We start from the raw sequence: 14,477 nt of genomic DNA, 5'->3' as shown, positions 1-14,477 counted from the left end.
ACACACACACACACACACACACACACACAGAGTAGTCACCCCGGCGAAAGAGAAACCGCACTGCTTAGTTGAAAGACTAAGCGCAGCATCGCATTTGCTTGGTAACAAATACTTCGCCTAGTTTGGTTTTGTGAAGCCCGTGGTGGAAGTACACCAGAGATCCCTCGGACGCACTGAACACCTTTTCCAGAATGAGGTAGGGTTGGTTTTGACGCGTTTTAAACGATTGTAACATCGTCACGTTTCATTCAGAGGACGGGACCGCGTCTGTTTTATATGTGTGGTTATGTCCGATTATGCGTCTTTGTTAATTATTGAGGGAATTAAAACCGCTGTATAAAAGGATGACAACTTTGTTAATGAACTTTGTTAAAACGAACACACGGGTGTTATTTTCTTGTGCTACCCTAATGCATACCGCGGGGTAATGTCGGGTAAGGGTCGTTTAAAAAGTGTTTGAGACTGGGGCATTCCCGGCTGGGTCAAATAGAGTGACTGATAGGCGCCCGAGCCAATCACCGACTGGGTGCAGGAATTCACAAATTGCACAATGCATGCCATCCGCTACGCAATATCGCCGCCAGTGTTTTCAAACGACGCCGAAATTCAAATAGACCATTGAACTCCGTGATGCAGGACTGCAGTGCACGCATTTCTACTGGTGCCACGTTGTACATATTTGCACCCCCCCCGAGAAAAAATAATGTTTTATACATAATTAGCATGCACAATGTTGATACACTTGGTACTCACACCTCGGGTAATCACTGTTTTTATCGTTTGATACTATTCTAAACATTTCTTCTAGTAAATTTGCTAGATACACCTGCAGTTTATCGTTCTGTTACTTTGCTGTGGGATCATACAGTGGAATCGCCACCTCTCCAGGATATTTATGGTGTGGTTGCCTGGTTGCTAGGCAGCCAAGCCCTGCCTGCTCTCACACGTCATAAGAAAGCAGTGTTTTTGATTGGGATCCCATGTGTTCAATACATTGCTGTCAAGACCCTGGTATTTGCAAGTGTAGCAGAGCAGAGCCTGCATTTGTAGTTTTAGAGTTTTTAAGCTTGTCTCATCTCTGTCTCACCTTTAGGTTCAGAGTAAAAAACAGTGAACAGCAGCATGGTCGAACCCGGACCCAAACTTCAGTTCCAGCTCGCCATGCTGATTTTTAACCAGAGAAAGAGGAAGAAACGCTTAGTTTGAAACTCGCAGAGAGAGAGAGAGAGAGAGAGAGAGAGAGAGAGAGAGAAAGAGAGGCTTCTGGAAAGCGGACGATGGCTTTCGGTCCTCACCAGCTGCAGCTGCTGGAGAGGAGGCCAGAGCTGGTCTCGGACTGGAGCAGTGAGATTGAGACCATCCTGGATGCTTTGCTGGGAAAGTGCATCATTACAGAGGAGGATCTGAGCCGAATTAAAGGCGACAATTTGGGGAAAAGGGACAAAATGAGAAATCTGTTGGATGTGCTGCATGGAAGGGGGGAGGATGCCTGTAGCGGCTTCATTGTGGAACTGAAATTCTTAGCCAGTGTGAAACCTGAGCCTTCCAACGCCAATGGCAGCTGCTTCAGCAAAACCAATCCATGCACCATGCAAAGCAATGCAGAGCTCAGGAGTGGGGACACCCAACTGGATAAGCCAGACGAGATAAACATAGGTACTGCAGTGCTGGATTCGATGCAGGAGACCCAGCTGAGCCCTCTGAAAAAGCACCAGGAGATTCTCGCGAATCACTACGGGAAGGTCGTGGATTGTATAAGCATGAGCCAGCAAGGTGAAGACATAGAGAAGAGGTACACGGACATCACTGTCACGAGAAAGGAGAGCTACACGGAGCAGAAGCAGCACGAGGTGACGGAGGTGGGGAACGCCTTCAAAAAACTGGAGTGGGAGTCTTCGGGGAACCTGTGCGAGTTCAGGACGATCTTCCGGAATTTGCTGCAGCTGGACGAAGGCGTCACTCTGCTCTGTGGTGTGGCTGGCAGCGGGAAGACAACCGCCACCAAAAAGCTCATCCAGGAATGGACTAAAGATCCTCAGCCTGCTAAGATTGTCTTTGTCTTTACTTTCCGAGAGCTGAATCTGATCACTGACCCCAAAAGCCTGAAGGAGCTGTTCTCCTCTCACTACAGCCACCTGAAGCCAGTTCTGAGTCAGATCTTGAGCGATCCCTCCCGAATCCTCTTGATCCTGGACGGGTTGGATGAGTTCCGATTCCCCTTGCTTTTCGAGAAGACCCCGAAATGCACAGATCCGGATATTCCCCAAAGGGTCAGCGAGGTGGTGGTGAACCTGCTCAACCGAAACCTGTTGCCTGGGTTGTCCATCCTCATCACTTCCAGGCCTCACGCCGTCTGCAAAATCCCACAGAAGCATGTCAGTAATTTCTTCAAGATCTTGGGTTTCTCCGAGTCTCAGCAGAAGGAATACTTCCGCAAGAGTAGTCCGACTCCAGAGATGGCCGAGGAAATTTGGGGTTACATCTTGGCCCACCGACCTCTCTTCCTGATGTGCCACATTCCGGCTTTCTGCTGGATCACCGTGACAGCCCTGCGGGAGAAGGTGGCCTTCAAGGAAACGGGAGAAAACCTGGCCACCGTCACCGAGATCTACTGCAGGTTCCTCAAAGCCATACTGGTGTTTCACGGAGACCAAAAGGCCGGCTCGCACATCCAGAGCCTGCTGGCGGCCCCCGAATCCTTGAGCACCTTGAGGAGGCATCTCAAGGACTTGGGTGCCCTGGCTTTCAAAGGGTTAATAGAGAAGAGGTTTATATTCGACCAGGTAGACCTGAGCAGCTTCGCGGTGGACCAGGGTGGCTTGTCCTGCATGTTTCTGGTGGAGATTTTGAAGGAGGACCAGGACCGCTTCACCTACGAGAGGAGCTATCACTTCGTCCACACCAGCCTGCAGGAGTTCTTCGCAGCTCTTTATTATGTGCTGGAGTCCCACAGCGGCAGGGATCCCTTCTCCTGCCTCAAACCCGCTCCCCTCCCAGACCCCTGGGGTCTCGTGGCCAAGGCTCGCAGGCTCCTGGGAGTGAGGAAGGTCCTCAGGAAGAGAGTGAAGGAGGTCTTCTGCTGGAGCCACCAGCTGCAATCTGGACACCTTGACCTCTTCTGCAGGTTTGTTTTGCTGTTTATCTTTGAAACGTTTCTTTTGATCAAACATGCAAGAGAACAGTAAAAAAAAAAGGAAAGTTTATATATAAGTTTTATCAAAGTTCAGGCTGATAAAGTTTGACAATTCTCTCTTTTTGCTCTTATACACTTGCTGGGTACATTTTCTTCTAGGTAGTAGTTTCTGGGGTCTGTTTAATTGAACTGAGCAGTGCCGCTGTTGTTTCAGGATTGCATCTGGACCAAATTGTCGTTTTAAATAAAAAAACGCAAAAACGTTTACGAGAATCATGCACAGTGTCAGAGAAGACGGTTTTTCACATGGCAGCATTCTTAAGGATTTAAACAATGGCCTTATTTTGATTCCACCGCGTCTCTCTTTTACCCATGCATCGGGGTAATGGAGAGGTCTCGGGGGGTGAACGTCAAACCCTGGTTTCTCAGGAGTGAAGACTCCAGTGCGTGTGCTTGCGGTCAGAGAGGGTCGATCATTTTTCACCTCTTCAGTTTCCCATTTTCACCTCAAGCAGGTTTCTGTCAGGTCTGCTGGTGCCCAGAACCTGCAGGATCCTGGAGGGGATCTTCTCCCCCCGGCAGGTGGAAGCCACGCTCTGCCTCCAGTTCCTCTTCAAGCTGCTGCAGAAGCAGCTGAGCAGCGCGACCCTCTCCCCGGAGCGGCTGGTCAACGTGTGTCACTGCCTGTACGAGGCCCAGGACCCCACTATCAGGGACAGGGTGGGCCGGCTGCTGGAGCGGGCCTCCCATGGAGGGGAGGAGCGCCGCCCCGGGGACTGGACAGAGATGGCCTTCCTCCTGCAGCTCACCAGCGCCCTGGAGGAGCTGGACCTGGAGAACAGAGGGCTGGGGCCGGAAGGGGTCCGTCGGCTGCAACCGGTGCTGCCCTTCTTCAAAACACTCAGGTGCTGTTTGCAGTTTTACCCTGCTTGCACATGCTTATACTTTGCATTTACCATAGTTTACCCTGGATTGCCATGTTTATTAGCAGTTTTATCACATCTTGCTATTCTTTACAATGCTTACCTATGCTTTTGCTGTGCTTTGTTACTGTGCTATGCTTTCACTGAGCTTTGTTATTGTGCTATGCTTTCACTGTTGGACACTTTTATAAGGTCACACACGCACGTGTTCCTCCTCCACTGCAGTTTGATCTGTTGAGTCCCTTTTTTGTTCCCTCTGTTCGTTCTGCAGGTTTGGACTGAATCCCCTGGGAACTGAAGGAGCTGCCCTGCTCGCTGAGGTGCTAAAGAGTCCTGACTGCAAGATCGAGAGACTGTGGTGAGTCCCACCTCGCTAGACACCTTTACCTGAATCCCATTCAGTGACAGCAGCCTTTCCTCAGCCCGACCCAGCCCAGCCCAGCCCTGCAGTTCCCCACACCCCCACACACCCTGCCACACTGCCTCACGAGTATATGATCATATGTTGTTGTTCTGGTCAGTCGACCCCATCGGTGTGACCTCAGGTGACGTGATTCCAGCTGTGCGCTAGAAATCAAACGTAAATCTTACGCAGCACACTAGAAATACATTTGAGGGGTTTTAAACCTGTCGAGTTTTTCTTTTTGTTTTTGTGCATCTAAAACAATTGAAATGAATAAGTCTTTGTAAACAGTTTTTGCAGTTACAATGGAACTCTTCTTTGTGGTATAGTAAAGCATAAGAAAGCATTGTAAAACCCAAAGAGGTATGGGAAAGCATTGCAAAACCCAGAGAGGTATGGTAAAGCATAGGAAAGCATTGCAAAACCCAGAAAGCTCTGGTAAATCAAACATGTCTCCCATAGTGTAACATGGTGTTTCCATGTGCTGTGCGTTGCTAACGCGGGTGTGTGCTTGTGTCCAGGGTGGTGGAGACAGGCCTGGGATCGGAGGGGGTGGCGATGCTGTGTGAGGGACTGGAGAAGAACAGCAGCGTGGTGGATTTGAGGTGAGGTTCTCTCTCGCACAGCCTGGAGCACAGCAATCACCTTGTTACTAAGACATAAAGATGAGACAGCTGTCTTTCCATACAGGATGGCCATCAATAACATCGGTGACGAGGGAGCTGGCTCTCTCGCTGAAGTGCTGAAGAGGAACAAGACTTTAAAAGACATCAGGTAACGAGCAGGCTTTCACACGCTGTCCAACAGCCCCACGCTCATCCACGCCATCCTCTCCGCACCGCGCTATCATAGCGTATAAAACGGCTCTCGGTGTGCAGACTTGAAATTGGGATTTTTTCCCGAATTGGAACGGAACGAGAGCCGAGCCGTTGTTTTTGCCGTTTAAACAACTTGGGATTTCCAAGCCATTAAAAAAAAACAGCAGTACAGTATTAACCACCCTTTATTTTTTTAAGTGGAATAATGACTCGGTTTTTGCTTCTGTGTTGCCCAGGTTACGTGACAACATGATCACAGACCGAGGGGCGGAGCTTTTAATGCAGGCACTGCGTGGGAACAGCACACTGGAGGACCTCTGGTAAACACTTTCACCTTCTTTTAGAATTTCACCACAGAGACAACTCTGTTAGAAAACAGATGTCTCTTTTATTAGCCCTTCTCCTTATTGTTCCACTTGTAGAATCAGTCTGCTGCAATGAACTTACCTGCTCTCATATATATATATATATATATATATATATATATATATATATATATATATATATATACCTGTATCTTTTTTTAAGGCTCTACGACAACAAAATTTCAAAAAACGGAGTCCGGGAGCTAAAGGAGTTTGCAAAGGCTCGGCAAGGACTGGACATCAAGATCTGCACTTGACTTAAAGACCTCACTGGAACCTGGGCTTAAGCCCTGCCCCCTGACAACACTGGAACCTGGACTCAAGCCCTGCCCCCTGACAACACTGGAACCTGGACTCAAGCCCCACCCCCTAACACTGAAACCTGGGCTCAAGCCCCACCCCCTAACACTGGAACCTGGACTCAAACCCCGCCCCTAACACTGAAACCTGGGCTCAAGCCCCGCCCCCTAACACTGAAACCTGGGCTCAAGCCCCGCCCCCTAACACTGAAACCTGGGCTCAAGCCCCGCCCCCTAACACTGAAACCTGGGCTCAAGCTCCACCCCCTGGCATCTCACTATCTGCTGCCCACTCTCAGTGTGCACCGCAGACAAGTGACCAGGGCTCCCTTGTAAAAGTTTCCCAGGTAATTTTGCTTTTCCCCATGGTTATACTACGCATGTGCCGTAGTTATCATGGTATGTTTTAATATGCTTTACAATACCTCTCTGCACTTCACAATCCACTTTTTGTGGATCTTTGTTTTATTGAAATGGCATGCCTTGTGTTTTGTCGTTGTGAAAAGTAAGGGACTCGGTCCACTGCTTCAGCCGAACACAGTGCAGCTTCCCTGCAGAGCTGTGCCACTGCAGAGTGCGACGGAGCAGAGTGGCAACGTGCCAGATTGTGATCAGGGTTAAAGCACCCCTTGTGCCACCTGCTTACACCCTGCTTTGCACTGTGAGATCTGTTTAAATGGTTCATTTTAATGTTATTAACTTGTAGATAAAATTGCTGCTTCTTTCTGTAAACCGTTCCATTATATTTTCTGCTCTTTTTTGTAAAGTGTTATTGCATGTACTGTAGCAGGCATTGTGCCTTGTGTTACCAAACGCCAGAAAACACTATATTTATTAATATGGCTTGGCGATATGAAATTGATTTTCATAATCGAATAAACATGTTTACAGCGAGAACGTTTGGAAGTCGTGTGAAGCTAGTCTTTGGTGTGCGACTGCCCTCTGGTGACGGTTCTCAGCCAGTGCAATTGTAATTTCTTTGCTTGATTGCAGGCTGTCACGCGTTGACTATACATTTACTTCTAGATTAGATTTATTTCAATATGTTATTAATTAAGAAATTGGGCATTACCAAGAGATTTCAGAACGATCTGGCCAATAATAAATGTAGCATTAATAATCACGATATGCAAGTCGCGATACGATAGGCATCACGATACATAATCATTCACCCAGAAAATGTTCGTTCACGCTGAATTTAATCCGTTTCTATTTCATATTAATGCATTTAAAGAAAAGCAGAAAATTGAGCATGCAAACTTTTTTTAACAATGCAGAAACTTTATTGTTTTGTGTGTTCTGGAAGCCAGAACAATAAATTACAAAAATAGGGTAAGTATAAAGAAAGCAATCAATAAATAAAATGACCAATACAAAATAGAAATCTCATCGTAGAAAAAATAAATACGTTACTGTTTTTAAAAAAGGTCACGCTGAGGAGTTACTGCTGTGGCTGTAAAGTAAGATTTTGCTCCGGTTCACAGTTTGCAAGTTGCACCCGTAATGCGTCACTGCTGGTTCCTGGATTTGAGCAGGGTGAAGTCGCGCACCACCTTGCCCAGGTACCTCTCCAGATCTCTCAGGATGATGGAGCCCTGCAGCTTGCTCAGCCACTCGCTCGGGGGGCTTAGCAGCTCGGGGGGCAGCACCTCAGCTGGTGGGGGCGGGAGCGTCACGTTCATGGCCCAGAGCTGGGGAGCGGAACACACAGCAGCAGTGAGCACACAGCCACCCCGGCAAGCCAGGTTAAATGCATAGTATAGAAATGGGAAAAGCGCGTAAAAATGCAAAAATACCGAGAAAAAATACCACGGGGAACTTTTCTAAGGGGTGTCTGGGGGAACCCCTCAATGTTTAAAGCTATAGCAGTGTCTTCCACCAAACTATCAACCAGCAGAAAACATTGCAGAGCAGTCCAGCAAGACGTGCTGCGGGTTACAAGCTTTCTTCCACACGCCAGCTCGCTTCCACTGTTCAGATACAGACATGCAGCCGAGCAATTACGGTTCTCAACAGGCAAATTTGGTTTATGGCACAAATAATAATAAATATATATATGCATCAGCTGCAGAGTCACTTACAACAACGTCTCACCCGAAAGACGGAGCACAAGGAGGTTCAATGACTTGCTTAGGATCCCACACAGTGGCTGAGCCGGGATTTGAACCGGGGACCTCCTGGTTATAAGCCCCTTTTATGAAACCACCTGTTATCACGCTGCTATCGTAGTGAACATATCTCAGTCGCCATCTGTACCGTTTTCAGAAAGCAATGTCGGTATAGTTCTATCAGCTCTGCTCGTCTAAATGATTAAAAAAGAAACATTTTCTTTGGATTCCTTTTATATAATTAAACTGGATTTAGCAGGCTATGGATGGATAGAACAGTATAACGAGCCCTTGAGATTCAATGTGTGAATCACTCAGAGTGACTGAGTCCTGTTTACCTGATATGCGATAATAATAATAATAATAATAATAATAATAATAATAATAATAATAATAATAATTATTATTATTATTATTATTATTTTGCATTGTAACTGCACGACAATATGTGTAATTACTGATCTGAAGTGTTGTTAAAACGCTAGCTTTCAAGACCTCAAAGATAAAAAATCTCAGAAACACCTGAAAAGGGGACTTTTGAGGTGCTGAAAGCGAATGTTTGACTGGAGCAGTTAATTAAACCCAGTCTCGATGGTACCGCAGTGCAATAACGCTGTGTTTTCAATTCCGCTCTCTCTCTGGGGAGGCACGCCTTGTGGTTATACAGAACACTGAGGGGGCGGACCTACCTGAGAGTTCACCTGGAGGGTGAGGTCACTGAGGTCCATCTGAAGGGCCAGCATGGACTGGGAGAGCTGGGACTGCTCCGACTCTCCCAGTAAGTGCATCCTGTTTGCGTGGACGTGCACCCAGTAAACGTGCAGGTCCCGGGAGCTGTTCGCCAGCCTCTCTTCATCCTGTACACATTTACAAAGGATTCAGGCTTATTATTTCAGATCATGACAGGGTACAGCAAGTGACTCGGATTGCTGTGTGTCTTATTAAATGCATGCCGACTTATAGATAACTGCAATGCTGTCATGCATCGTTACACCGTACCGAATGTGTAATTTGTATGCACGATACGCAAGTGTACAATTAAATCAGAAAATGATTAGGGTTAGGGCTATATCGCGTGAAGATATTTACACATGAAGTACAGTGTAACAATGCATAATAACATTGCAGTTATGTGTAAGTCCGCATGTATTCACTCAGCCGCTGCTATGCGGGTGCACAGTGATTAGAGACCCCTAGTGTAAAGTGTGAGAGGAACGCCCCTCCCTCTATTCACTCAGTCGCTGCTATGCGGGTGCACAGTGATTAGAGACCCCTAGTGTAAAGTGTGAGAGGAACGCCCCTCCCTCTATTCACTCAGTCGCTGCTATGCGGGTGCACAGTGATTAGAGACCCCTAGTGTAAAGTGTGAGAGGAACGCCCCTCCCTCTATTCACTCAGTCGCTGCTATGCGGGTGCACAGTGATTAGAGACCCCTAGTGTAAAGTGTGAGAGGAACGCCCCTCCCTCTATTCACTCAGTCGCTGCTATGCGGGTGCACAGTGATTAGAGACCCCTAGTGTAAAGTGTGAGAGGAACGCCCCTCCCTCTATTCACTCAGTCGCTGCTATGCGGGTGCACAGTGATTAGAGACCCCTAGTGTAAAGTGTGAGAGGAACGCCCCTCCCTCTATTCACTCAGTCGCTGCTATGCGGGTGCACAGTGATTAGAGACCCCTAGTGTAAAGTGTGAGAGGAACGCCCCTCCCTCTATTCACTCAGTCGCTGCTATGCGGGTGCACAGTGATTAGAGACCCCTAGTGTAAAGTGTGAGAGGAACGCCCCTCCCTCTATTCACTCAGTCGCTGCTATGCGGGTGCACAGTGATTAGAGACCCCTAGTGTAAAGTGTGAGAGGAACGCCCCTCCCTCTATTCACTCAGTCGCTGCTATGCGGGTGCACAGTGATTAGAGACCCCTAGTGTAAAGTGTGAGAGGAACGCCCCTCCCTCTATTCACTCAGTCGCTGCTATGCGGGTGCACAGTGATTAGAGACCCCTAGTGTAAAGTGTGAGAGGAACGCCCCTCCCTCTATTCACTCAGTCGCTGCTATGCGGGTGCACAGTGATTAGAGACCCCTAGTGTAAAGTGTGAGAGGAACGCCCCTCCCTCTATTCACTCAGTCGCTGCTATGCGGGTGCACAGTGATTAGAGACCCCTAGTGTAAAGTGTGAGAGGAACGCCCCTCCCTCTATTCACTCAGTCGCTGCTATGCGGGTGCACAGTGATTAGAGACCCCTAGTGTAAAGTGTGAGAGGAACGCCCCTCCCTCTATTCACTCAGTCGCTGCTATGCGGGTGCACAGTGATTAGAGACCCCTAGTGTAAAGTGTGAGAGGAACGCCCCTCCCTCTATTCACTCAGTCGCTGCTATGCGGGTGCACAGTGATTAGAGACCCCTAGTGTAAAGTGTGAGAGGAACGCCCCTCCCTCTATTCACTCAGTCGCTGCTATGCGGGTGCACAGTGATTAGAGACCCCTAGTGTAAAGTGTGAGAGGAACGCCCCTCCCTCTATTCACTCAGTCGCTGCTATGCGGGTGCACAGTGATTAGAGACCCCTAGTGTAAAGTGTGAGAGGAACGCCCCTCCCTCTATTCACTCAGTCGCTGCTATGCGGGTGCACAGTGATTAGAGACCCCTAGTGTAAAGTGTGAGAGGAACGCCCCTCCCTCTATTCACTCAGTCGCTGCTATGCGGGTGCACAGTGATTAGAGACCCCTAGTGTAAAGTGTGAGAGGAACGCCCCTCCCTCTATTCACTCAGTCGCTGCTATGCGGGTGCACAGTGATTAGAGACCCCTAGTGTAAAGTGTGAGAGGAACGCCCCTCCCTCTATTCACTCAGTCGCTGCTATGCGGGTGCACAGTGATTAGAGACCCCTAGTGTAAAGTGTGAGAGGAACGCCCCTCCCTCTATTCACTCAGTCGCTGCTATGCGGGTGCACAGTGATTAGAGACCCCTAGTGTAAAGTGTGAGAGGAACGCCCCTCCCTCTATTCACTCAGTCGCTGCTATGCGGGTGCACAGTGATTAGAGACCCCTAGTGTAAAGTGTGAGAGGAACGCCCCTCCCTCTATTCACTCAGTCGCTGCTATGCGGGTGCACAGTGATTAGAGACCCCTAGTGTAAAGTGTGAGAGGAACGCCCCTCCCTCTATTCACTCAGTCGCTGCTATGCGGGTGCACAGTGATTAGAGACCCCTAGTGTAAAGTGTGAGAGGAACGCCCCTCCCTCTATTCACTCAGTCGCTGCTATGCGGGTGCACAGTGATTAGAGACCCCTAGTGTAAAGTGTGAGAGGAACGCCCCTCCCTCTATTCACTCAGTCGCTGCTATGCAGGTGCACAGTGATTAGACACGCCCATACCTGCATGTTTAGCCAGTGTGTGTAGACCATGCTGGCGGAAGGCAGGCTTGCCAGCACAATGCCGGAGTCCTGAATCAGCTGGCCTCCGAACTGCTCTTCATTCTGCAGAATGAAATATCATATTAGAGCTGCGATTTACACAGGCAACCTCAGAAATCTGCCCTTCACGAACAAGGCCCCTTTGGGAATCCGTGCATAGGGAAAGAACATATATTTACAGTGTCATATGCGGTGTATATTTTTAAAACATATAGCTTTGCAATACACCTGCATTTTACATATAAGATACATATATCACTTGGGAATATATATATATATATATATATATATATATATATATATATATATATATATATATATATATATATATAAAGTGAAACATTTGTAAGGATTTCTGCATGCCGCTAAACGGGTTATTTGTAGTTTTGAAATATACTTATATAGTTGAAAGCTCTGTAGATATGATCCACTTTTAATACAGAGTGTTAGTAAAAGCGCTTACGTATAGGACTCGCAGGCTGCGCACATCCTTCAATATCTTCATAGAGAGACGCTGGCTTTGGCTGAACGTGACGTCCTGAAGGAAGCCTTCGTCTGGAGTGATGAAGAGGAGCAGGCAGAGGGAGAGGAAGATCCACGAGCAGCACACCATCCTGGACAGGACGTCGCTTTGGTTACTCACATGTCGAATTGACTAAACTAACTGCGTGCATTTCATTAGTGAGAATGCTATATACAGTTTGAGTTTCACCAAACCAACTGAAACCGTCTAGAACAGCTTCCAACACATTTTCAAAGCATTTACTGCTGTCTTAAAAATTAAAAAAAACTTTAACTCCTATTTTTTGAAAGGAGAGAAGTCAATAAATAAATAAATAAATAAATAGAACACCTGTTTTACAAGTTTATAAAACCAGAACCAGACAAGGAGAAAATATACGTTTTAAGATATTTTAACCACAAACTGGTTTGTTTTATATTTTCTCATTTAAAAAAAACAAACAAAACAATAGGAGTTAATTTAGGAGACGATGAACTGGTATTTTTTTCCCACAAAACAAACTGGGGCAGTATTGCACCCTGGAGTAAAAACTATTTGATATCAAGCAAAAAAAGGCAGCTTGCGGTATAGAGGCGATGCCTATATTTCAGATGTGTCCTTACCTTCTGATGTTTTACAGCAGTGATGTTTGGGGCGATGTTGTTTTCCACACTGGGGTGCTGCTTGTTGGTTTATACCCCCAGCGGGATGGATACGGTTATATAGGGCTTGCACGAGTTTCTGTTTAATGCTGCTTTCCTCTTTGGAGTTTTTTAATGTATCACTCCCGTCAGGCTGCGTAATCTTCACAGCAAACTTTCGCTTCCTGTTTGAAATGATTGTAAAAACCTCCGTTACACGTATTTTTTATTTTTTTTTTAATTTTGGGAGCTTGTGGTTGATATGGTTGAGTTTCACCAGGAACGACTCTAGAAAAACCAAAAGCCGGAAAACTTAGACAAAAATAAATCTGAAGATCTCTCTTCATAAATCTGAACATTTCTATATTTATAAAAGATCAATCTAAAGATCTGCCACTATGGTGACCAGTTCACTCTTTTAACACTAGTTGGAAAAATGCATTTCACTGTATATTTGTTAACGGACTCTATTCACTAAACTTTAAGGACTGTTTTCATGAATGTTTTCAGGACTGTCTTTCTTAAGTCCAGTTTGTTGATTGAAATCAAGTTTACATTTCATTGCAACCAGTTTTCTGATCTTTCAGAGAGAGTTTTATGGTTTATTTTGAGTTTTCAAGGGGCTGTTTAATCTAAGAGAATGATTAAAAAACAAACAGTCTTTATACAGTGAAACATTCCTTTAAAATGTCCTTAAAATAACCAGCAGAGAGGCAAGCTAAGTGACATGACGCCCATCTCCCGCAAAACTCTCTTAGGATCATTAGGAACTTCTATTGCAAACTACTTCTTTAAGATGGCTAACAATGCTGATGAAGACCACAGCAACATCGACTACAACTTTCAGGGGTTTCCACCCACAAACTGAACACATCTACATCTCTTCTAAAAAAAAAACCCAGGTTGCCCTTGAAATAATGATTGCAAATGCTGCTTAATTATACCTATTCTCCGGACGCTCCTTTCTTACTGTACAGAAGTTCCAGGCATGTCTGAGATGTTGCTAACAAGTGAAGTACCTTCTTTTGACAGCAGGGGTCAGGTTTGTGCCAAAGTAGTTCGTGTTCCTTTGCTGCAGTCAACTCTGCACGCACAGTACCCAGGCAAGTGATGCAGATTGCAGAGGACGTCAGTGACATCACTGAAAGAGGGAATCCCTAGAGGGAACCACCAGAAAGACCTGGAAACTGCCCGGGTCAGCGTTCTCTCAATCAGCGAATCAGAGGCTTGACTCATAATGAGTTGTAAAGAAAAAAAGTTGTAAACAGCCCATGGCAGACTGCAGCCTAAAAAACACACTGAGAAATCCTGACAGGAAATGAGGACACACTTGAAGAGGCTTGACTTTCTGTTAATTTGCTGCTTCGTTTTATTCTAGTGGAAAAGGGATAAATGTGGAACCCCACACAGCTGAAGGCTCTTCTACTAACAGAGCACTTTTAAAAAGCTCACTGCTCTTCTGCTGCTGTGCAGCCTCTCACTGAACCTGTAGCAGTTTCGTGTAAAGTCAGCACGTTGTAAGGTGGCGTTCTCTGAGTTTCTGATGTCCCTATCACTTTGCACACGTTAAGTTAAACAGAACAACGTCCTCCACATACTGTCGTTATTATTCTCACTGGGATTTGCTCTCCCAGGCGTTTCTGTGAGGTCTCTTTGCTTGCAGCTGCGTCAGTCTGGGGACTGTTCATTTCTTTCTGAACTACTGCATTTGTAGCTCGTGCAATGGGTTAGCAGTGCTACTTTTTCAACCCCCACTCATCCCCTGCCATAAACTCCCACCATATCTTTACTCTGCCTAGTCCCAGGACCTTCCTATTGGCGCACGTTTCAGTCCATGGTATATGTTCTGCACCTCGAAGGGAATGATCTTTCTCTTTCCAGCTTGGG

The 14,477-nt window shown here is 46.6% G+C and overlaps 2 protein-coding genes across 3 annotated transcripts; one reads left to right on the top strand and one right to left on the bottom strand.

The window, feature by feature from the left end:
- On the top strand, positions 1-6,838 carry si:dkey-118k5.3 (nucleotide-binding oligomerization domain-containing protein 1). 2 transcript variants are annotated; one of them, XM_041241232.1, is made up of 8 exons: positions 1-196; positions 1,094-3,124; positions 3,646-4,038; positions 4,328-4,414; positions 4,981-5,064; positions 5,150-5,233; positions 5,514-5,597; positions 5,806-6,838. In XM_041241232.1, the coding sequence occupies exons 2-8, from the start codon at positions 1,278-1,280 to the stop codon at positions 5,897-5,899; spliced, it is 2,673 nt and encodes an 890-aa protein (XP_041097166.1). In that variant the 5' UTR covers positions 1-196; positions 1,094-1,277; the 3' UTR covers positions 5,900-6,838. The 2 variants fall into 2 exon arrangements, with proteins under 2 accessions (XP_041097166.1, XP_041097167.1); XM_041241233.1 differs by having other exon boundaries at positions 2-196; positions 3,649-4,038.
- Positions 6,839-7,449: 611 nt separating this feature from the next.
- On the bottom strand, positions 7,450-12,060 carry LOC121308642 (cardiotrophin-2-like). Its single transcript, XM_041241155.1, has 4 exons — positions 11,911-12,060; positions 11,409-11,510; positions 8,739-8,906; positions 7,450-7,632 (listed from the first exon to the last, which is right to left on the bottom strand). The coding sequence occupies exons 1-4, from the start codon at positions 12,058-12,060 to the stop codon at positions 7,450-7,452; spliced, it is 603 nt and encodes a 200-aa protein (XP_041097089.1).
- Between the last annotated feature and the right edge of the window lie 2,417 nt (positions 12,061-14,477).

The sequence above is a fragment of the Polyodon spathula genome, unplaced genomic scaffold, assembly GCF_017654505.1.
Source record: "Polyodon spathula isolate WHYD16114869_AA unplaced genomic scaffold, ASM1765450v1 scaffolds_764, whole genome shotgun sequence".
NCBI classification, from domain to species: domain Eukaryota; kingdom Metazoa; phylum Chordata; class Actinopteri; order Acipenseriformes; family Polyodontidae; genus Polyodon; species Polyodon spathula.
This window is presented reverse-complemented; position numbering and strand designations above follow the sequence as displayed.

What these genes read in the sequence shown, in the direction of transcription:
- si:dkey-118k5.3 (XM_041241232.1), top strand. Translation starts at nt 1,278, where the DNA reads ATGGCTTTCGGTCCTCACCAGCTGCAGCTGCTGGAGAGGAGGCCAGAG. An exon ending in CACCTTGACCTCTTCTGCAG is followed by an intron (nt 3,125 to 3,645) that starts GTTTGTTTTGCT and finishes TTTCACCTCAAG; the next exon opens with CAGGTTTCTGTCAGGTCTGC. An exon ending in CCCTTCTTCAAAACACTCAG is followed by an intron (nt 4,039 to 4,327) that starts GTGCTGTTTGCA and finishes TTCGTTCTGCAG; the next exon opens with GTTTGGACTGAATCCCCTGG.
- LOC121308642 (XM_041241155.1), bottom strand. Translation starts at nt 12,060, where the DNA reads ATGGTGTGCTGCTCGTGGATCTTCCTCTCCCTCTGCCTGCTCCTCTTC. An exon ending in CACACTGGCTAAACATGCAG is followed by an intron (nt 8,907 to 11,408) that starts GTATGGGCGTGT and finishes AAATGTGTACAG; the next exon opens with GATGAAGAGAGGCTGGCGAA. An exon ending in CCCTCCAGGTGAACTCTCAG is followed by an intron (nt 7,633 to 8,738) that starts GTAGGTCCGCCC and finishes TCCGCTCCCCAG; the next exon opens with CTCTGGGCCATGAACGTGAC.